Here is a 23,999-nt window from a genome sequence, read left to right as displayed (position 1 = left end):
TCACATGCCTATGTGCATGTATGTTTATATGTACATTAATTCATTAATTAATTTGCTTACTTAATGGACATCTGGGTTGTATGGATTCTTAAGTAAAATATGAATTTGTGATGATTGTTGGTGGTATGATTAAATACTCTGTGCTTCTTCATACCCTTTTTAGACATAAGTTCCATAATTATATGAAGAATTTAATTAAAAACATACATATATATTATATCACTAATTAAAAATAATATTTGAGTGTGATACATTGAAATTTTACTAGATGGTCTGAGATAAATGTAGATATTCATCATATAAAGAAAATATTCATTATTTTTTAACTTTCTTCTTTTTGACATTTTAACTTTAAAGTATAGTGGAGGATTTTTGCGAATTTTTGAAAAGACCCGCCCGCTCAACTTATAAAAGAAATGCACATGAACAACCCTGTACCTGCTCCGTATAGGGAACACTTATTCGTGCAAATGCATTCACCAGCCCATATCTCCTCCTGCACACTATGTTTAAAAATTTTCTGTTTGCATTGCCCATGCAATCTTACTCCAAAAGAAGATTTGAGATTTTTCCAGTGTCAGACTCACCACTGGTAAGTGAAAATGGGGACGAGCACGTAGGACGGTCTTATGTAAACATATCACCAGAATGATTGGCAATTAGGAGGGCCACTTATTTAGATGATCCACCTGGAAAAAGAAAATCCTCCACTATACCTTTAATATTAACTTCTTGCTGACAGTTCCTAGCATAAATAGTTTCAACCAATGCTCCTTTTTCCAACCTTAAACCTCAAAGTATTTTAAAGATTTTTTTTTTTTTTGATAGAGTATCACAAAGTTGTGTGTAATATGAATCTACATGGATTTGAACTGTTTCACAAATGGAAATCAGAAGAATGTGTCTGAGTCGATACTTAAATCTGATTTCTAATTAAAACAGTACATTTTTAATAGTTCTTATTTCACCAGCTCAGTCAGAGTGTGAACATCAATTTTCAACTCTACTCCTATCTTTTTGTTTGTTTTATTTAGGTATAGACTTTGAATAGGATATCCTTAACCTTTAGATATACTCTCTTCACTGTTTAGGCAACTGTCCTTTTTTTAATTAAAAGACTGTTTAATTTGTAAATCATGTTGCTGCTGCTTCATAGTTATTTTCTACCTCATCTACCACATTTATTTTTTCCCCCAAAATCCACAAAGGTGTGTGATTTTTATGTAACACGATTAAAACTGTTAAATTTTGCTTATAATCAGTAATAATTTTGCAAAGCAAACTGCAGAAAATAATTTTTTTTAAATCTCTGCAGCCTCACTAAACCTCAAGCTGCTTTTGTATATTAACGGACATTAACTGATCAAATGAACAAGACAAACAGTGGAATCCATATTTATAGTTTGTTTCACTGTGTCAAAGAACATGCTGAGAAATCCCTGCCTCCAGCCTGACCTGTTGCTGCAACATTTTATTTTCCTCTGCAATTTGCTCAGGTGGTGTCTGGCTACACATTAACTCCAAATTCCATGAGTATTCAAAGGCTTTTCATCCTTAGGCAATCACATTGTCAAGCCTGGGAGGTTTTGTGTGCAGGAAAAAGAAAATTATTGAAAAATTACTTTCCAATTTTCCAATGAAAACATTCTATATTGAATTATAACTTTTCTATTAGTTGGATATTTAAACAGATGAGTGTGATTGAGCAAAGGGAGTTAGTTGGTGTTTAAACATGTATATAGTAGTGAAGAAAATTGTGAGAATCATAAATAACTGCCATTGTGGTTTGTAGTTAAAGGTGTTTGCATGTAGTGTGCAGAAGCAAGTTGGGTAAGGGCAGCATTCTGGTCCATACAGCCAGGGAAGACTCTGGGTATTCTGGTATCTTATTAGAAGGTTTTTTAACCAAACAAATATTGCTTTGTTACTTATTTATTTTTTTAGATAAAGGGCTGGTAACCAGATTGTTATCGTATTCATGCCATCAGTTCAGAGCTATTAAAGGTAACCCAATATGTTTTCTATTTCTTCTCCCACAGCTATGCGCGACCCCATGGCCATGGAGCGAGCCAACCTACTGAACATGGCAAAACTTAGCATCAAAGGCCTGATTGAGTCGGCACTGAGCTTCGGTCGGACGCTGGACTCAGACTACCCGCCTCTCCAACAGTTCTTTGTGGTTATGGAGCACTGTCTGAAACACGGCCTCAGAGGTGAGTAAGAAGTAGTAGGATATTGTCTCATCTCCCCTCTCTAACGGAGTTCTCACTCATTTAGTTTCACACATGTGTATCTGAGAAGTCTCTCCCTATGTCTCCAGTAAAGAAGTCCTTCCTGGGCTTCAACAAGTCTCTGTGGGGCCCTCTAGAGCTGGTAGAGAAGCTGTGTCCAGAAGCGTCAGAGATCTCTGCCTCTGTACGGGACCTTCCCGGCCTCAAGTAAGGATTCAATTCTGCAGCCGCTTGTTTAAACACATTGCCATGCTCTACTGATCTGCAGCAGTTAAACACACACAAACAGGAGTAGCAGGAGTTTGTGACCTGAGCCGGCTCAGGGAAGTACCTGTGTGTTCTTTACTTTCACTTCACCTTTCAGCTTCACTTCTTTATTTGTTTGTTACCATTTTATACATGCAGAGAAAAACCCTCCACTTCTATTATTTGCATTTTCAAGCATTGTCAATGCAGAGTTTAACTAAGTACATTAAACTTATTGTTCTTTGAAGAAGTTAGGCATTTTTTGTTTTTGTTGATCTTTGACAGTGATTCTCTAGACGGGAAACCAAGTGTGAAATATTAATTCTTTCTCTCTTCTAGCAAAATGAGGAACATTTGTGTTGTCTGTTTCCTTTGGTGACGCTGAGTCAGACAGAAAGACGTGTAGCAGAGTTGCTCAGATGCCTAACGTTAAGAACAGGCTGATGAAACCTTAGTCTGTACCAGAGGCTGCAAAAATAACCCAAAGTACAAAGTAGAGTTAGCATAATACAGAGCATCTGTGCAGAGACAGGCATGCAACACCAATTAAAGTAAAGTATAAATAAAAAGTTGATTTATTTCAGTATTTAAACTAAAGAGGTAAAAAAAACAATATTTAAAAGAATTGTTAAACACAGTATTATTTATTATTATGGCTTACGGGTAAAAAAGAGACCCACAAATCAGTCTCTGTTTCAATAATACACCAATCAATGGAAAAACAAAGATTCTTAATGTAAAATGTATTTCCAATTACTGTACAGTATGTATGTTTTTGCACTATGATAATAAGTTGATAAGACTTGTTTCTTCTCAGCACTGCTTGTGGAGTTGTTTTGGTTTAGGAGGAGCTTAACTCCAGGAATCAAACGGTTGCAGCTCATCTCCTGGATCATTGTTTGACTCCATCTTTAGTCCTGCAAATCTACAGCCTTTGATGTCTTACAATTCCAGCGAAACTTTGTGAAAAGTACAATACAGAGTTCTCTTTTAAGATTTGTTTTTAGATAAAGACTTTGCCTCTGTTTTATGAAATGAGTGCATACAAAGTAGCATAGTAAATTGAAATAATTATGTTGTCTAGTTTTATACTATATTGCAACCATGTATGATTGTACGGAAGTGTGTTGCATTCACCAAAGAAAAAAAAACAGACAGCTAAATCTCATAATTAAGAGATCAGCATCTGATCTTTTTAAATCATTTTAAATGATTCTGAAGCCTCAGCTGTACTCCTTGCGGATCTAGGATTTTGAGAAGGTACCATGGACAGTTCTTTGGGATACCACTAAGGCTACGTTGACACAGCAGCCTGAAGTGACCCAAATCCGATTTTTTTTTTTGGCCCATATGCGACCTATATCTGATCTTTTCATAACAGTCTGAACGCACAGATCTGATTTTTTTTCCAATGCGACCCAGGCCACCTGGCTCCGTGGTCCTGAATCTGATTCGTCTCTGAACGGCCAGGTCGCATTTATCCGACCTGAATGCCATTAATACCCGACAAAGGTCACTATTCTGGGTCTTGGTATGAAGAAGCAGCAATTAAAACAGCAACCATGGTGGACAACGATCCTGAGAGCAATATTTATGTTTAACCATCTTGAAAAGATTGTGTTTTTATGGTTGGGAAAGATCACTAGATGAGCTCCAGCACTACCATCCATGTTTACTTCTGTAAACACAGAGCACACTGGCCTGTGATGTCATTGCGTCCTCTACTGCGCATGCAGGACACTTGCGTTGTATGACTGCAGTTCACACAGGAGATCACATACAGGTCGCATATGTTTGGAAATATGAACAGCAACGCAAAAAAAACGGATTTCACAAAAAAACCTGAATTGAGCATCAAGGCCTGCAGTTTGAACCTAGCCTAAGCCAGCTGGAATGCATTTCAGATGCATTAATTTATAGCCATAAAGCATTTAATTGCTCCTGCAGGAACAGTGCGACTTCCAGCAAGTCAGAATAGAGTGGGCTTTTTAGCCTAAACAATTCGTAGGACTTACTGCGCAGTGCTGACAAAATAAAACTAATTCCATCCACACTGCATAAACGATCTAGAAATAAGTAAAAATTTCTTAAATTAAGTGTATTCACACCTAATTTGAGTAGGTAAATGAGATAGTTTGCCAATGGAATTAGTAATTTTACTCTTAAGATAAGATAATTAGATAGTATGCACTTGAAATAATTCAATGCAATTGTGTTTTCTTATTTTAAGTGTAAATTGTCTTGTTACATTGGCAAAATGTCTCTTTTACCACCTGAATTCAAAAACTTATTTTAAGAAAAAATGACTTCTCTAGATTTAGATGTTTTGCAGTGCACATTGAGGAAACGCATTTTTATTTCCCAGTGTTGCATACCTAAAAGGATATAAAAGCATAGTAAATCCGAGAACCCACTCATTATTCACATTTCATGTAGCATAGCTATGAATGTCTTTCGTGATCTCCTAAATATAACATCTAATTATGAGATCTTATCTCGTAATTTGGAGATAAGATCTCATAATATTGAGATCAGGATCTCACAATTACGAGATCAGTATCATAATTATGAGATCTTATGATCTTATCTCGTAATTATGAGAAAAGATCTCATAATTACGAGATACCAATTATGAGATAAGCTGTCAGATTTTTTTTTTCTTTTTTCTTTGGTGACGCCTGTTAAAATTAATTTATATAATATCAAAACCAAACGAACATTTTTAAAATTTACTTATAAGGAGACAATAATAACATATACTCAAATACATAGTGTCTCAGTTTTTCTTTTGGAGTCTCACATCAGTGTTCAAACATTTCCACTCAGCATTAGCGCTGCGCATTTTGTTGTATGATTTATCATTATCGTGATACTATTGTTGATTCGTCTAAACAATAAACTTGAATTAGTGTTGTTTAAAAAAAACTCAAAGGATGGGTAAAATGAATTTTAAACATTTCTCTTTCATTTTTTTCCATTTTGGTGTTGGCAAATTCACAGAATATGATTAAATGTGGTTACTATGGGATGTTTAGTGATATAAATCACACTTCTTTATGTAACTGGTATCCTGAAGAAGCCTATTTTAAATGTTTATATTTTTCCAGCCTAGCTGTGATTGCTCTGGTTATCAGAGCTCTACAGTTACCTAAGAACAGCCTGTGAGAATGAATGAAGATCTGTTTTTATTGTCAATTTTATTGTAATTACGATGGTCCCACAAAATACTGTCATTAGATTTTAAGGCCATATCGTGGGCCCAGCCTTACGCAGCACAGCTGTTGAGTAAAGTTTCAGCTCGCTGACATTATGATACTTTTGTGTCCTGCAGGACGCCTCTGGGCAGAGCCAGGGCATGGATTCGTCTGGCTCTCATGCAGAAACGGCTGGCCGACTACCTGCGACTTCTCATCACTCGAAAAGACCTCCTCAGGTACACTTTAGAGAAAGAGATCACCTCACTCTGCTAATTGTACTTTGATAGCAGAGGTTTTGCAAGTTAACCTTGAGAGAACCTATTGAATCTTTTTCAGTGATTTCTATGAGGATTCAGCACTGATGCTGGAGGAGGAAGGGGCAGTGATTGTGGGCCTGCTGGTGGGCCTGAACGTCATCGACGCTAACCTCTGTGTCAAAGGGGAAGACTTGGACTCTCAGGTAATTTAGGCTTTTTAAACCCCATCGCACAGAGAAATAGATCTCTTTATGTCATCAATCAAAGGACGGTGCAGCTGTGTTTTTATACTAAGCATTCCCTCATCCAGTTATCAAAAAATGTGTTACTGCTTAGCCACTTCACCAGCCTGTGAAGTGGCTTTATTTTGGCATTCAGCAGAGTGGGAGGTTGTGTGGATATTAGGGGGTCAGAATATGGGGGAAGACTTTTCCCCTCAGTTCATCTTCGCATGAGACCAGCTGTGCCTGAACGTCCTTTCGCCTTTTTCTCTCTAAAGAACAGAAAAGCTGATTTGAACAATACTAATACAATGACTCATGTATTTCAAGGCACGATGGGCCCTCTGCTTTTTTTAAGAGCTTTAATCTGCAGCAATGATTTGCTTCCTCATCTTTCCCTCTCAGGTCGGAGTGATTGACTTCTCCATGTATTTGAAAAATGACATGGACGATTACAGAAGCGAGGAGAGGTATTGCCTTTAAACATCTGTTCATTATTCCATGCAGCTGGTCTATGCCTCTGAATGGGATGCACAGCATGTTTTTTGTGTTTCCGTGACAACAGGAATAGCCAGATCTCATCCATCTTGGACCAGAAGAATTATGTAGAAGAGCTGAACCGGCAACTCAAGTAGGGCTTTGGTTCTTTTTATCAAAGATAACTGACTATTTATGAATATAGGGGGAAAAAACTTGTGTTTTTTGCTGCAGCTCCACGGTTCATGGCCTTCAGAGCAGAGTCGATTCACTTGAAAAGTCCAACTCCAAACTCATTGAAGAGGTGAGAGTCAAAAAAAACAAAAGACATAATGTTTGACCCTGAAAACAAAGAGTTGGTGTGAGCTCTGTTACTGTTGAACTGTGTGTGTTTGCAGCTAGCTATAGCCAAAAACAACATCATCAAGCTGCAGGAAGAAAACCAGCAGCTCAGAGGTGAAAACAACCTGATTCTGATGAAGGCACAACAACATTTGGAGGTAACACAAAACAAAAAATGAAATAAACAACAATGAAAAATGTCCTTTTTAATGCAGATGAAATAGAAAAGTTGCACTAGTAAAGCAAATTATTGCCCAACTTAATGTTTTTGGGTTTTTTTTCAAATATCTAATCAGGTCATTTTTATTCATTTCCTATCTGTCTATTATTCCAATGATTGTCCTCCATATCACACAGACAGGAGGTTTATTTATGTTAGGAATAGTGGGTTATTACATTTGAAGGTAGAAATTATCATATGATTTGTATATTTTTCTCTTGAAAATAGTTTCCTCCAGACAATGTTTTCAACTATAAAAGCTCTTAGCAATGTTGGGGTTTTACTATTTTTTCCCCCCCTGCTGTTTCATAAAGGGATTAATAAATTATAAATAATCACATTTGAAATTATAACTAGGTGAAATATTTAGTGTTTGTCTCTGTGATAAAAGTTAACTGTACAATAAATTCAACAAAACCTTGTGATTCAAAGTTGAAGTCCATCCCACATTCATTATTCAATAATCACATTGACGTTATGTTATTTATTAGGTGAACACAAATGTTACGTAACATTTAGCTGCTGCTTCAAATGAAATTCTTAGGGGAACTAAGGATGAAGTCCCTTTTCACTGATTCACGATCTAACTCCATGAATTCCTCTGTCATCATTTATGTGGATGCGTTTCAAATTAAATGTTTTGTTCTGACCTAAAAGTAATTAGAGTTTGGAAGAAAAAAATAACAAAGAGGTATTCTAGGTAGGGAGACCAGATTAGGTTCCCAGTGCAGAGCTTTAACAGAAAAATCAGACACCTTACTTTGACTTGGAGGGTGTTTGATAAAACCTGGGTTAAAGTCTTGACCTGTGGTTCTTACTATCTGGTATCCCAAGATGATCTTTGCACAGCAGCTGTTGCACCTGGGCTGATTGTCGTTCTGTGGAAGGTTCACCCCTGTGTTCTCTCACTGGGATTTTTGGTTGGTTTTCCACCTTCAATCAGTGTGAAGTCAAATTATACATGAAAGAAAGAGGGAAAAACAGCTCTTTAAAAAATGTTCTGAGCTCATAAATTAAACACAATCTATGAAGTCGGGCGGTACTGTGTTTCATATCCATCTTCACACTCCTAAAGATTAAAAAAGTCTAGAAGTTGTCTCCTGTGTTGCTGTCAGAGGAATTTAGAGATGTGTGTTCAAAGCCCAGTACACAAGCAAGGCCAAAATACAACGTGTTTGTTATTTTATTTTTCAGAAAACAAAACGTCGTACTTATTCAAGGTTATCGGCATGTGATAATTTTAAGCAAAATAAAACAGAATGCATTTGACTGGACGACACTAACATTATTTCATCATTAGCTTAGCTTATTTAGCTTTAAAGATCTCAGAATACACCATTATTACAGATTAATCTAACATCAGAATGCAATTCTTGAGTCAAGATATCATATGTGAAAAAAAAAAATTTTAAGAGTCCACATGCTGACTTTAATATTGAACAAGTCTAAAAATATGCATTTGTTACTTATTCAGGTGACTCAAGGCGACGCATCAGTGGAGCGGGACACCTACAAACAGTCCCGTCAGGGTTTGGATGAGATGTACAATGAAGCCAGGAGGCAGCTGAAAGAGGAGTGCCAGCTCAGACAGGTCAGACCTAGGATGTGTGTAATGGACTCTTAAAATATGCATGGAGGCGATTAAACAGCAGACTGGGTGTGTTTCCTGTCTGTACTCAGGATGTGGAGAACGAGCTGGTTGCACAGGTGTCTATGAAACAGGAAATGGAGCTGGCCATGAAGCTTCTGGAGAAAGACATCCATGAGAAACAGGTTTACACAGATTCCCTGCTCATATGAAATATTGATGCACAGGGAGAAGAAATGTGTTGACAACTATTTTTATAATGAGCAGGACACTCTGATCGGACTGAGGCATCAACTGGATGAAGTAAAGGCCATCAATGTAGAAATGTACCAGAAGATGCAGGTAATGGCATAAACCCGCTACTTATTTTTTAAAAGTAGACGATTCCTCCTGCTGTAAATTCCCCCTCTCTCTCCCATGTAGTCGTCCGACGAAGAGATGAAGAAGAAGAATGACGTGATCAGCCGCCTGGAGGAGAAGACCAATCAAATCAATGCCACTATGAAGCAACTCGAACAAAGGTGAGATATTTTGCCATGCCTGTAGACGCACATCACAACCCTGTATTAAACAGAACCAGACCCTCTCCACCTCAATGTGGGTTTATTTTTTCACTTTTTACATGGGTGTCAAACTTGAGCCTTCATCACTTTTGTCCTGCTGCTTTGAAGAGTGTCTCTGGTTTGAAAAACATTAATGAAATGGCTAGATTGTGTCACATCCTTCAACTCTGAGTCAGGATGTGTTGTTGAAGGATTTGTAACCCTAAACCTTATGGGGTCTGGTTTGACACTCATGACGTAAAAAATGATGCTACATAAGTTCATTTATTAGCACTTCTAGCAAAGATGTGAAATAGGGCTTTATGTCATTAAGCAGGCAATGATGCTGATTTTTTTTTCCCCATAATGACTCTTATACATTCAACTCTTATAATATTATTCCAGAACATCAAGGAAATCAATCCTCTGGGATTAATTAGGTTTCACTGAGCGCTGTTTCTATGAGCAGCTGTCTTCCAGCTTTTCATCTTACTGAAACATACAAGGAGCTGAGGAGCAATGAGTGGTCTTTTTATGTCACCAAGTGGCTTTAACAGCCTTTGTGTTCTATCTGCATGTCAAATAGAGCTACTTTGCAGGTCGTCACTAACGTAAACGTGTTTCCTAAATTCACCTCATGCCCTTTGTTAAGTACAGCTGAGAATCTGTGATGATGTGGGGCTGTTTTTCTCGATGCAGTGCAAAAAATTGGCTTCATAAATCTGCTGGCCTCTGACAGAAAACTGAATGGCTCCTCTTTCAGCAGAGATCACTGAGGTGATCAGGCCTTTGGGACTGTCCCTGTACATCAGGAGAGCTCCAGCTTCGCTTGCTTTTAATGGAAAATACGTTTTTTAGCCTCTTTTCATAAATACATTTTTTTGCATTTTGCCGATGGTTGTTAACTTCATACACAGCAGTTTTTGATGCAGATGCTTTTATTGGTCTTATGCAAAGAGATCTCTTTGTATTGTAGGAGAAAACATGGCTGCTGTTAGTGATTTAGCCAAAGATACATGTAAGCTGACATGAATTAATCCAGTCCTTAAAGCTTTCTACAATTAGAAGTGAGATTGGCCTGCTCCAATAAAAATGAACCTTTCTTCTTTACTAGGAGTGCTGAGTAAAATGTGATGACATCATAAACACACTAATTTTCTTGGCTGTATTCATGCTGAGGAGAAGCAGGGAAGAATCTGTAGGCAGTTAATTAAGACTCAGCATTGTTCAGGGTTTCCCCAAGGAACCAGGATGCTGTTCACACATACATCATGTCATATATTGCTTTTATGTCACCTCAGCTGCAGGCAATGACATGGTTAAGGCACATTACATGTAAAAACAAACATACAAAAAACCAGGTGATATAACCATTTATGTGAGTAAAATTGTTCCTTTTAGGTAATAGATAACCTTATATCGTCCTTGTGGAAACTATCCTCTTTCATTGATCATTTCTGTGAAGATATTTTCATGCATGTTAAAATGAAGTGCTTTATACTTACCGTATTAGGACGCTGCCTGCTGGTTTGTTGATGATTCACCCATTCCCTCCTCGTCTTGCTGTCTCAGAGTCCAATCAGTCCATCCCTCCCCTCCCTTCCCCTCTCCCTCCTTCTCTTCATTGGTTAAGTCTCCATCTTATCTGTGATTGGCTCTGAGTGTGCTGCTCCAAAGCTTTATGCAGGCTGGTGCTGCAGGATGCAGACTCTGTTTAGACTTTCAACTTACCAATAAATAAAGCTAAAAAGAATAAAATAATTTGCCAGCTAATGTGGGATATATCTTACATTTAGTTATAGAGTGTGTGGTTTTCCAGTATTTTAATGTATACCAGCTATTGATGTATTTATGTTCATCTGTTTCTCTACATCACATTTCCCCCCTTCACCTCCCAGCCTCTGCTCCAGTATTTCCAGTCAGAAAAAAAAACATGTATGCAGTTTAAGTCCTGACTTTAAGGAAACAATGTCTCACTAACACTTCCTGCTGTGTTTGTCTTGGAAAACTTACATAACTGGTCGGTGTAACTGGGGCTGCATTAGAGTACTGATGTATTGACATCCTTTCTTCCTTTCTTTCCTCCCTCTTCCCTGCCCTTCTGTTCATCTCATTTATCCCATTCATTCTGCTTCCTTTGAACCCTCGCCGTCTGATTATTTCCCCCTCCTGGTTTCTGCTACCGCTCTCCTTGTGCAGCGATAAAGATCTGCTCAGCCAGACCAGAACACTTGCTATGTCATTTGTTAAGTGTGCCAGCACAGACACAGAGCACCAGTACAAGCTGGTCAAAGACATCTCCTTTTGAGGACATGTTTGCACCAATAATTCACTAAACTCTGAACAACATTCCTGTTATTTAACTCAAAATAGTGAAATGGTTTTACAGGCCAGAGAGGCGGCATAGAATCGGGTATAAAACCCACTGTATGTCAGATTCAGCTCCTGTGGATATTTGAGACGGTTTTCACCAAGTTAGATCCAGAGAACTGATCAGCATTAGAGCAAACAAGCTTCCTGAGAAGCTTTGCCGAGAGCTGCTGGATTGTCGCTCTAATGCTTTTCAATGAACTATACACTACTTATATATTCAGTCACGTGTGTATCACCTTTCGTTCCAACAACGCTCAGTTTCTATGCAGTAAGGTAGTCTGACTCTGATATGTAACCATTGGGTCTTCTTTTATGGTTGATACAAAGTGGAAAGTGAACACAAACATCAGGGTGAGTCCTTGTTCTAGGATCAAAATCTGTCCAGAGGATAGGAGTGTTCATGTTGTCCCATAGCTGCATTTAAAGTGTGTCCCTTACATTCTGTTACCGTAAAAGTTCTAGAGGAGAAATAAACTCATAAATTGTATAAATACGAAGTGGAAGGAAACAGATGTATAGTTTTCACATTTTTTTTTTTAATACAATTTTCAAAATCTTAAAAGTGTGGCATGCAATTGAACTCTGTCCCCTTTAATCTGCCACCTCTGAAAATAGAGTGGGAACGATCCAATTGAGACATCAGGTAACTAGTGAATTGAGTCCAGCTGTGTGAGATTTAACGTCAGGATAAAGGCAGTTGTGTTCGTTAGCCAACATTAGTGAGGAAAAAAAGCATAATGGAGTTTAAGGAAAATGGTGAAAGATAAAGTTCTGTAGATTTTAAAGCAGGATTAGGTAATACATGCATAATAAACCCCTCACTTGTTGAATCTATCATTTGAAAGCTGGTTTTCATTTTCTATGAAATTAAAACGGCCATCTCAATGGTGATATGTGGAGATGATGATGGCTTCATCATTTATTTTTAGAAAAGATGATCGATGGAGATAAAGATGGATGGAGCTGATTACAGTGGAGCCCTGAAGTCCCTAAATGATGCTGCTGTAATGCCTAAAAGTGGCTTCTACCCACTAAGTGCACTCGGCTGTGTTGAACTCCATACTTCTCATATGTAGAAGTTTTTGAAAACCGTGCATCATTTTCTTTCCACTTCATAAATGCACCATTATGCGATAGTCCTTTACAGGAAATCCCAGTAAATTAAAATGAATATGGTGACTATAAAAAAATAAAAAAAATAAAAATCAACAAAAAAACAACTGGCTCTAGTGTGAAAGTCAATTTGTCAAATCAGTTTTCCTCTTGCGGTCATTTTCTTGTTGTTTTGGTTATTTTGCCAAGTCAGTCTGTGAGGAATTTAGAGCAGATGGGACTGTTTGTGCAGCGCACTGCTTCAAATCTGTTGCTGGTTTGTGTTGCATGTGTTGCACCTCCTGACCTGCTTCACAGTGGCTGTGAAAACCCCGTCTGCACCTGCAGTTAGTCCCTTCTGCTCCTGCTCAAAATGTCTAGTAAAACTTTTTTTAACAAGTGAATTAAGTTTTAGATCAGGAATGAGCAATTCCAGTTCCAGAGGGTCGGTATCCTGCAACCTTTAGATGTGCCTTTGGTTCAACACACCTTATCAAGTTATTAGATGATTGAGAGGACTCTGGACGAACTGAGTGCATACTGAAGAGATAACTCAGCCATTTGATTTACATGTGTTGGACCAAGGATGGATGTAAAAGTTGTACGATACCGGCCCCTGGGAACTGGAATTGCCCACCCCTGCATTAGTGAATATAATTTAAAGTCATTTTAAAACTGCAGAGTTGCCTTCCTAAAGGTTGATTAATATCTGCAGAAACAAACTGGTTACAAAGCTGTAAAAATCTGCATTGCTCTCATTTTTGGCGTTCTTACTGACTTCTGTGATATACACTAAAATAGAAAATAATCTTCCTGACTGTTCTAATTACCATGTTTATAAAAACTTGAATTTTTGGACAGAAATGGAGCCAGTCATGCTAGTTGAAGTTCACTATTGTATTTTATCACAGTGATCAATAAATCAAAATGTTTTGAAAGTGCTGATTGTGGCTAGAGTATTTATTTGGTTTTCTGTTAGTTTATTTACCCTGTTTAAAAGTAAGGTGTTTGCTTATTTTAGTTTGTAGGGATCTACAACCACTCATCCTGAAATTAAACTGAAATGGATCAACAAAAAAGGTTTTGAAAGGCATCTTAATATTAAAAGAAAATTATGCTGCTAAAGCTGCACGTGACTTTAAAACAAACAAAAAAAAAATACTCTTATCTTTCCCTTTTCATTTTGTTTTGTAGATTTAAACAGCAGCTTGCACCACACCATTTTACTTTCTTCATCTTTCACCTCAGCACAAGCGTTGAGTCTTCAACCCATCCTCCCATCCATTGTTTTTCTTTCCCGTTTTGTTTATTTTCTCCCTGCGCGCACACACCTCCCAGATTTTTCTCTCCACGGTCCTGAGTTTGTCCCCTGGTTATAATGGTGCAGATTACAGGAGGCAGAGAGGCACCGCAGCTCCGCCGAGGAGGGGTCCAGGCGCTTCAAGCTGGACTTTGCCAACAAGGCCGACATCCTGCAGCGGCAGATCGATCAAAGAGAGAAGCAGCTGTAAGCAAACTTCACTGTCTCAGAGTTAGACCTGCACATGTTCATGGCATCTTCATCTCACAGAACATTGTAATCTGGAGTTTATTAAATTATTCATAATAAAAAAAAATAAGATGAACTTCTTTTTGATTGAGTTTGAAATGTATCCTTTTATGTGTTCCGTTTATGGTCATCTTTAACGTTCAGGCAGCAGCTGGAGACAGACCTGAAGATCGAGAGGGAGTGGAGACACATGTTACAGAATGATCTGGAAAGAGAGAGAGACATGGTGTCTCAGCTCAGCACAGAGGCCTTACAGATCAACGGACTGAAGAAGGTGAGAAAACGTAGACCTCACCAAATAATCCAAACCTCAATCTGGTTTTGAGTTATTTTAAGAAAAAGTAACATAAGGTTTTACATGTTATGGATTAAATGTGAAGCGTTCATTTTAAAAAGATGTCTTTAAGGAGCAACATTTAACTGTGCTGTCTCTGCCTGCAGCTTCTGGAAACTGTCCTTTTCTAATTGACTTGACTTCAGTCAGACTGGATGGAGATTACCTATTGACAACAATTTAAACTCTGGCCAGAGATCCTCATTGGGGTCTATATCTGGACTTTGATTGGGCCATTCAAACAAATGATGTATGACTTAAACCACTCTATTGCATCCCTGTCTGTATGTTCTCCTGATGAAAGGTGAACATCTGATCTCATTGTGTTTTTCAGCTTTTGACAGGTTTTCTTTCAGGAACATCCTGTATTGAGCTCCAATAATTCATTCAGAACACCTGTCCCCCATTTAAAATAAAAACATGATGCTTCCACTGCCATGCTTTGCCATGGTGAATGTTGTGTTCAGGTTTGTCCTTTTCCATCACACGGAGTTAACATGCAGTCTTCGAAATGTTGCTCTATCCTTTGTATTGGTTGCAGAAGAAGCTTCTTCTCGTCTCTCTTTCATAAAAGCCAGAGATGGGGAGTGCACATCTCATATTATTCCCGCCTTCAGATATTACAACCTTGGCTTTTGATTTCTGCAGCTCTTCAACAGTTACCTTAAGCTGCATCTGTGGTTCATCATCCTCTCAGTTCAGGCAGACAGTCGCCCTACAGTAGGTTTGCAGTCCAGCTAAACTCTTTACTTTCAGAAGACAGATGGGATGAGTCCAGTTGGCTAGGGTGATGATTTTTGAGGGCAGTTGCTTGTGAAAGAAGCTTCAACATTTTTGCTGATAAATATTTAAAAAACTATAATTTTACTTCAGGTTATTAAGCTTAAAGTTCATTGTTCCATCACAAAAATCTCAGTAAACCGCACTGATGTTAATTATTCCTTTGCAAGGCTAATTATCATTTGAATGCTACAAAGACACATTGACTGCTTTGATTTAATCTGTTCACCTTTTCTGTGTTTTCCAGGAGTTTCATCGCCTTCAGGATGAAAACATTCAGCTGAAGACGATCTGTGAAGACCAAGAAAGGGCCCTGGAGGAACTTGGGTCCAAACTTAGCGAGTATGTCTACTCTACCTAAGGTTTCCTTCAGTGAAATTTTTCTAAACTTCAACCAGGTTATGTGTTAGTCTATTCAAAGGCAAAGTATGGTTCTGACTGTTCAGGAAAAAACTTTTATTTCTGTCTTTTCCCTTAAATCTTTTTGTGCATCAGATCTAAACTGAAGATTGAGGACATCAAAGAAGCCAACAAGGCCCTGCAGGTGAAACCACAGAGCTTTGAAGTCAGGTTTAGTGACTCACTGATTTAAATGCAATGAAAGTTGTAGTATTTCAGTTAATCAAAAAGTTAAAGTTTGCTAAATTCTATATTATTTAATTCAATTAAAAAATCTAAGCTCACAGAAAATAGATCCATTGAACAGTTCCTGCAGTTATGTATTTAGAACATTCATATCTGATTTAAAACTATTGACTGATTTTTACTTATAGCAAATGAAAATTAAAGATTCAGTTTCTCTGAGAATCACTTAATTACATAAGACCAAAAAAAAAATAATTTTTTAAACAAAAAGTGTGGTAGGAAAAAAATGAATAGCTAAAATACATCCATAGGAGGAAGAAGCCACGCCCAGATTCCAAAGGCAGAGACTTCATCCTGCACAGACACACATACACAGACATTTGCTTCAGTTGTCCCACTCCTTTTGTCAAGAGACTTCTCTATCACAGAACATGTTAGGAGCGTCAAACCTGGGCTAAGGAGAAAAACTGAAAAATTTCTGTTAAAATAGTTTTTGATGGTCTTATGCTAGATCCTTTTTTATTTGAAGAACTTAAAGTTGATTTGCCATTAGTTGTTAATCTTAAATATCATAATCAATAATAATAAACGCTTAAAATGCACCAATCTCGGTGTAACACATCAATGAGATTCATTATATCTCTTGAGATATTAGGGATAAATTGGCTTTTTGATGATACTCTGGTTTATAGAGATGTTGCTGCAGAATTGTATGTGAAACAAACAGACTGGTTTTTGCTTTTAGGGGGGGCAGGTATGGTTGAAGGATAAAGACGCCACTCACTGCAAGCTGTGTGAGAAGGAGTTTTCCATTTCAAGACGAAAGGTTGGTAATCATTGGAGTTTATTTTTAAGTAAAAGCCAGGGGCTGACCTTTTCGTGCTAGCTATTTTAGATTAAGCCTCCATCGAAAAATGAAATAGAAACAAGGCATTTAAGATTAAATTGGACATCTGTTGACAGCACCACTGCAGGAACTGCGGGGAGATTTTCTGCAACAGCTGCTCTGACAACGAGCTTCCTCTGCCTGCATCTCCCAAACCAGTCAGAGTCTGCGACACGTGCCACGCCCTCCTCCTCCAGAGATGTTCCTCCAACGCAACATGAGACAAACCTCCGCCACAGCTGCCACATCCTGTTGGACTTACAACTATCTACTCTCAAGGCTTTCATCAGACCCATGTGTCCTCTATGGATTGCTGTTAAGGGTGGACCACATCAACAGATCCTGGTTTTATGTAGTCTTCTTTTTTCTTTGTACATTTCACAGGCTATTTTGGCACATTCTGCATGTTCCTTTCACATCGTCTGGTGCAGTTTCTTGTAAAGAGGAAGCAGTGACTGTGCTCTTTTTGGCTATATTATTCTTGCCTTGTTCTAAGTTAAAAACAACTTTTATGTGTAGCAAAGAAAATCAGTCATATGGGGACAAAAGTTGTACATTATTTAAAAGACTCCAAAAGAAAAAAACAGGATGTAATTCATCGGTATGAACAGCAGGTCTGCTGTTCATGTTTTTTTCTGTGGATCAGTGAGTTTGAACATAAAGCTACTTCATAAAGAACTGAAAGTGAAATTGCACTGACTGGTTCTGCTAAGTGGTTTTCAGAACCAAACCCACTACTCCACCGTTACACTGCACGTGACAAACCCGAAACCCAATCTATTGAGATTATATATCTATAACAGTCTGAAGGACATGTGCCTTTTTGCTGTTGTTCTGCCACAAAGTCTGACTTTGGAAGGCCTTCTCTGTGTGATGAGAACAAGCTGTCTTACAGCAACGTTTACGGGAATTCTCAACGCTAAGCCTAACTGGCAGGTTGAATGCAAATAAAGACTACAGATACTTTTTGCAAGGATTATTTGGCTGCAAACACAGATCTTCTGGATTTTGTTTGATCAAAGTTTAAGAAGGTAATCTTGATCAGGTTGAAATAAATGTATAGCAGAGCTGCTGCGTAAAAACTAGTGTCAGTTAGGACACTAGACGAGACTAATTCAACAGTGCCATTTGAGCCAATGTAAATACAGTTTATGCCACTCATCTCTGTTTCCAATGTTGCTGAAAAACATTCCTATCTGTTGCAAAGATATTTCTGTTAGAAAAAGTGATGTTTTATGATATTTCACAGTAGCAACACTAGCCAGTCTGTTGAGATTGAAGCTGCACTTATACAGTGGTTTGTGTTGATGAACCACTAACTGCACACACAGGTATTTGCCAATCATAGAGTTTATAAATCATAGACATTTTGTATTTATGTTTGATTTTTGTGAATTCTGCACATTGATTTGTCCAAACAATCCCTGTTAATTTGAAGTCAGCTGCTAAGGACATTTCAGCACTGCTCCATGGTTTACAAGGAAAGTTTAAAACCCCTAATTTTTTATAAATATATTTTTTTTTTTGAGTTGTGTATTACAGTATGGAAGCCAATAGAGGCTGCCTTCTGCAATAGAGATTTCTTTTATTTATCTCAGGATAACTTCAGATTGTCTTGGGGGGGCTTTTGTTTTGGAGTTTATAAAGTGATTATTCAAAAGCATCTGTGTTTTTGTATTCTGTTCAGTTTAGTTGTTTCAGGCTGACTGATCTCTATATAGTGAGCTCTTTGGCTCATAAGTCAATTTTTTTTCTTTTCTAAATTGGTCATAAAAGAACAGGTTATTCTTTTCAGTAAGATGATTATAGGGTCCCTGAAATGCTATCTATTTCCATCCATCCTCTTCCACTGAAACCCGGTCGGGTTGTGGGGGGAGCAGCTTAAAAAAAATAGTTCCTCCTAGGTTTGCTGGGTTTCCTCCTGGTGGAATGTGCCAGGAACAACTCCCACAGGGAAGTATCCAGGGGGCGTCCTAACCAGGTTCCTTCCTGACCACCAGAACTGGCTCTCCTCATCGTGGAGGAGCAGCGGCCCTAATGATTGACAGTTATTAGGACGACTTATGTTGATGATCCACCTGGAAAAAAGAACATCCTCCACTATACCTTTAAGAGTTTGATTCCTCTGTACTTGGAACACACCCCCTGTTGCCCGTTTTTAAATAGGGGGACCACCACCCCAGTCTGCCAATCCAGGGGAACTGCCCCTAATGTCCACTCAATGTTACAGTCGCGTTAACCAATACAGCCCCACAACATCCAGAGCCTTAAGATACCCAGGGCGAATCTCATGCAGCCCCAAGCTGCCACAATTAATTTTTAACCCCCTTTCTGACCTCAATACCAGAGATGGGGATACCCGAACTTGAGTCCCCTGTCTCTGCTTCCCCAATGTGTTGGTGGGATTAAGGTCTTTGAAGAAGACCACCGACACACAACATCCTGAGACGAGGTCAGCAGCACACCACCCCCACTATAATCAGTGTTGGTACTGCACTGCTTCCCACTCCTGAGATGCCAGATAGTGGACCAGAATCACTCCGAAGCTGTATGGAAGTCTTTCTCCATGGCCTCTCCGAACTCTTCCCACGCTCGAGTGTTTGCCTCAGTGTCCTGCCGAGCCCCCTGCCGCTTTGACTGCTGATACACATCAGCTGCTTCTGGAGTCCCACAGGCCAATAAAGCCTGGTAGGACTTCATCAGCTTGACAGCTTCCCTCACAGCCAGTATCCACCAGCGTGTTCGAGGGTTGCAGCCACAACATGCACTGACAATCTTGCAGCCACAGCCATCACTAGCTACCTCAACAATAGAGGCACCAAACATGGCTCAATGTCCCCCACCTCCCTCGGAATGTGTTCAGACCTTTTCAAGATTGTTGAGTTAAAGTTCCGTCTCACAGGGGACTCTGCCAGATGTTCCCAGCAAACCCCAACAAAAAATTTGGGCCTACCAGTTCTGACTGGCTCTCCACCATCAGAATAAACTCACCACCAGGTAGTGGTCGGTGGAGAGCTCCATTCCTCTCCTCACCTGAGTGTCCAAGACGTGCGGCCACAGGTCAGATGAAACAACGAAGTTGATCATTGAACTACAGCCTTGGGTTTCCTGGTGCCAAGAGCACATATGGACACCCTTATTCTCAAAACATGGTGTTCGTCATGGACAATGTAGTTGGACAATTCAACTGCTGTTTTTGACACATAAGCACAAACAGTCAGCACCCACATGTATGCAGAGGGAGGCCGCCCTCTCATTCACATGGTAAACCCCAACATACAGGCACCAAGATGAGGGGTAACAAGTATGCCCACTCCTGCTTGGGGCCTCACACCAGGGGCAACTCCAGATTGGAAGAATGACCAGCCTCTCTCAAGGAGATTGGTGCCAGAGCCAGGCTTTGAAGTAAGTCTGTTTATCTCTAGCTCAGGCTCCTTCCCCATTAAAGAGGTGACATTCTATGAACCAAAAGCTGACTTCTTCAGCCGAGAATCAGAACGGCAAGGTCCCCACCTTCGACTGCCTACCATTTGCAATGTGGCCGACCCCTTTGGCCCTTCCGACAGGTGGTGAGCCCATTAGAGGGGGGACCCATGTTTCCTCTTCAGGCTGTGCCCGGCCGGGCCCAATGGGTAAAAGCCTGGCCACCAAATGCTCACCAGTGTGCCCCACCTCCAGGCCTGGCTGCAGAGTTGGGCCCTGGTGACCCACACCTGGGTCAGAAAACACTACATCCATTTGTTGAGTTCATCATAAGGGGTCTGTCGACTGCTCTTTGTCTGGTCCCTCACCTAGGACCTGTCTGCCTTGGGTTTTTCTTACTAGGGGTATAAAGCCCCTGACAGTATAGCTGAGATATGAGGGTCATTGGGAAAGGTGGAAGCTCAGGGAAGCGGTTCAAATTCTTAAATATCTCTTATATAAAATAAATATAAAAACAGATCTGCAAGATCCTGAAAAAGTGTGTTTTACGAATCGAAGATGTGAAGCAGACCTGTTGTTAAATGTTTAAAGCAACATCATCAGTGCAAACAGGTGTCTGGACATCTAAACTTTTTAACTTTGTAAAAATAAAGTTATCAAGTTTGTAGAATACCGCTGATGTATAAAATCAGCTTGATTAGAATTTTCTTTTTTATTACTCAAATTCTAAGATACTTTTCCCTCTGGTTTGATTGTTTATGTTTTATAGCAGATAACAGATATGTATCCCTTTACTCAAATGCTGCACATCATCTTTATCCTACGTCAATATACATACATGTTCTTAGATTAATTTATAAGTGGAGAGACTGATACTTTATACAGTTGTTAAATTAATTGCTTTATATTAAGTGCAAAGAAAACACATGTCATCATTATTGCTTTTGTTATTTCAGATTTTCTTTTTTTTTAACCGGGACTTGCAAATGCTGTTCACTTGGTCAAAACAGTTTTCATTTAGGTTGTAGAGGGCATTTTGTTTGACTTTTGACTTTTTTTTTTTTTTTACTTTTCTGGCTTAAAAAAATCCTTTTAAAATACCACTTTACTCTCTCATTGACGTTTCTGAAGCAAATCTCAACTAAGCTACAGTTATTTGTCCTTTTCATTACTGTTGTGTTTATTGAGTGTTTATAGAGTGAGCAACACTGCTGAACTTAGCTTAATTAGCCAATTTACACTTAATTGTATGGCTTCTGGTGGGTATTTAAAAGCACCAATCCACAGGAAACTCTTTAAGGAAGGTATGATGTAATAGGCTTGATACAGTGAGATAAACAAGGGATAAGGACAAACATATTAATAAACCACAATTAGTGAGTTAATGTGTTAAAAAGTATTTCCTTTCATGCATTCAAAAAAACATTTATCCTGACATAAACTAAATATCTGCTTATTATAATAAATTATTTACAACATTAAAAACATCTCCCCTCACGTCTATAAAACGTCGTTATGGTGAAAGAAAATAATATTGGTTGATTAACCTCAGATTAAGCTTGTCAGGTTTGATTTCATTTAAACTTGGTGTAATACTAAGTTTGTACAGCATGTAAATAAATACCTTCAACTTTTTAGTTACTTGGATTATAATGTGGACAAAGGTTGAAATGATTTATTTACCAAAGGGTTTTTCCACTAATGATTTAAATGTGTGTTCACCTAATTAGTTAGTTTGTCCGTGGCTTTCTTTTCCTCTTTGTAGAACTCAGTGTCACTTCTTAATGTCTCTTAATTTAATTGATTATTCAAATCAGAGACAGATATATGATTTTTTTTATATAAGCTTTTTTCAACAAACGTCAAAACTTGAGGTTAACTTGTGCTTTCATTTTGTTTACACTAGATGGCGCCCGTGTTCCTTAAGCTCTGTGTCTTCAGTTGATAAATTGTTGATATTTATCAAAATAAAACCACATAAACTAGGCTTTTATTATTATCTGACCCTGTATGATGTGCTATTATCCTATTTATTGTCGATTCCTTAACCCTTAGTCTAAGTCATAATGTCACTGGCTTTCAAAATATCCTACACACGGAACTTTTTCACTTTTAACATTTTATCAATAAACATATCTGTATTTTATTGTGTTTTTTATAATAAAATAAGACAAAGTTGTGTATAATAGTAAAATAAAGGTGCATTCAGCCCCTCTAACAAGTCCTTTGTTAAATCACATTTTGCTGCATTTATGTTTTCTTTTTATTTACCTTTCTGCGCCCTAATTTATTTATTTATTATGAGAAGATTATGCTGTATTTGGTATTTTCTTCCTCCCAAAACAGCTTCAGTTCAAGTGAGCTGGATGGAGAGCAGCATCTGTGAGCTAAAATGATCAGTTATTTAACATATATTGAATTTGATTTAGGTTTACGATGTTACTTGGCCATTATAGCACAATAATATGCTTTGTTTAGAACCATGGTTCCTCATAAATCTATTCTTGCCAGTCAGTTTAGGTAGACAGCAGCGTATTCTGGCTCCATTATCTATGTTTTTGGTTAATGGATTGTACAGAACTAAATGAGATGATCCTGTTTGTACAATTGGGGTTATAGATATCATGTTATCAAAGGCTGCAATTTAAATATTGGCTCACTTAAACATGTTTTTAACATCAATCCTGCGGGTTAATTGTGATCAGTGCTAAAATCAGAGTTGTAAATTTCTCCTACATGTAAACGCAAACATGCAGAGCTGCAATATATTAAACACAGTCTCCGCTGGGGCCAGTTTGCGTATATGTAAGCATACAAATGACAGGGGCTGCACTACGAATAACACCAATTACACGAGGGATGTCATGTGTGACTGCACAACATCTCACTGCGACTTTTAAATAATAACCATTTTGTCTATCCTCCGAAGTCCCACAACAGGCACTAACATGTTATCATTGGGATCCAGAGAGCCCAAGCACTGGTATTTAAAATGATAACAATGATAATAATAAGAACACATAACCTACTACTGATTTAGAAAGATTTATCAAATAAACATGGAGGGCTGATGCTCTTGCTGATACTTGGACAATTTAGACACCGTAACTGCATCTTTAAAATTATTTTCAGCAAAAAAGTTGCATATAGAAAGGTTCAGATTTGGACTTTTATAAGTATGAGAGAACAATGCCCGCCATATATTAGATCCCACAGATTTCCTGTTCAAGACTCAGCATTCAGTGTGACCACTTGAAAAAAAAGAGTTAGATATTTTATTGATTTAAGGTAAACAAACTCACTGGATCAGAGGTTGTCTTGAAAAGGTGATCTAATTTCAGCCTTATTGAAGCACAATCCAGAACTTTTACCTATAGAGGGCACCAAAGACATTTAATCAGAAGTCAAAAGAAACTAAAGAAGATGAATGTTTAGATTTTGAAAGATTTATCCAGAGATGGATCATTCCGGTCCAGGAAGCAAAAAGCCTGTATTGAGAATAGTTTCCAAGCATTTTTACCTCCTGCTCCACAACGCAGACTGAGTCAAATTGTTATTTTAAAAGGATCAAGGAAAACTATAGATAGATAGATAGATAGATAGATAGATAGATAGATAGATAGATAGATAGATAGATAGATAGATAGATAGATAGA

General features: G+C 38.3%; 1 protein-coding gene across 3 annotated transcripts in view; it reads left to right on the top strand.

Annotated features, from left to right (window-relative positions):
* Positions 1–18,562, top strand: part of rufy2 (RUN and FYVE domain containing 2) — a 25,155-nt gene extending 6,593 nt beyond the window's left edge. Inside the window, exons 3-20 of one of the 3 annotated variants that reach the window (XM_015386471.1) lie at positions 2,040–2,213; positions 2,321–2,438; positions 5,809–5,910; positions 6,011–6,134; positions 6,558–6,622; positions 6,718–6,783; positions 6,864–6,933; positions 7,028–7,129; positions 8,666–8,782; positions 8,872–8,964; positions 9,047–9,121; positions 9,203–9,300; positions 14,174–14,293; positions 14,480–14,609; positions 15,697–15,791; positions 15,945–15,993; positions 16,780–16,860; positions 16,998–18,562. In XM_015386471.1, the coding sequence (XP_015241957.1) occupies positions 2,040–2,213; positions 2,321–2,438; positions 5,809–5,910; positions 6,011–6,134; positions 6,558–6,622; positions 6,718–6,783; positions 6,864–6,933; positions 7,028–7,129; positions 8,666–8,782; positions 8,872–8,964; positions 9,047–9,121; positions 9,203–9,300; positions 14,174–14,293; positions 14,480–14,609; positions 15,697–15,791; positions 15,945–15,993; positions 16,780–16,860; positions 16,998–17,141 (1,823 nt within the window). In that variant the 3' untranslated portion in view covers positions 17,142–18,562. Of the gene's footprint in view, positions 1–2,039; positions 2,214–2,320; positions 2,439–5,808; positions 5,911–6,010; positions 6,135–6,557; positions 6,623–6,717; positions 6,784–6,863; positions 6,934–7,027; positions 7,130–8,665; positions 8,783–8,871; positions 8,965–9,046; positions 9,122–9,202; positions 9,301–11,520; positions 12,220–14,173; positions 14,294–14,479; positions 14,610–15,696; positions 15,792–15,944; positions 15,994–16,779; positions 16,861–16,997 lie in introns of those variants that run through there. The other 2 variants (XM_015386470.1, XM_015386472.1) reach the window with 2 other exon arrangements.
* The last annotated feature ends 5,437 nt before the right edge of the window (positions 18,563–23,999 follow it).

The sequence above is a fragment of the Cyprinodon variegatus genome, unplaced genomic scaffold (assembly GCF_000732505.1).
Source record: "Cyprinodon variegatus isolate N-32 unplaced genomic scaffold, C_variegatus-1.0 Scaffold369, whole genome shotgun sequence".
In the NCBI taxonomy this organism is placed as follows: Eukaryota; Metazoa; Chordata; class Actinopteri; order Cyprinodontiformes; family Cyprinodontidae; genus Cyprinodon; species Cyprinodon variegatus.
Note: the sequence above shows the minus strand (reverse complement) of the source record. Positions and strands in the feature narration are given on the sequence as shown.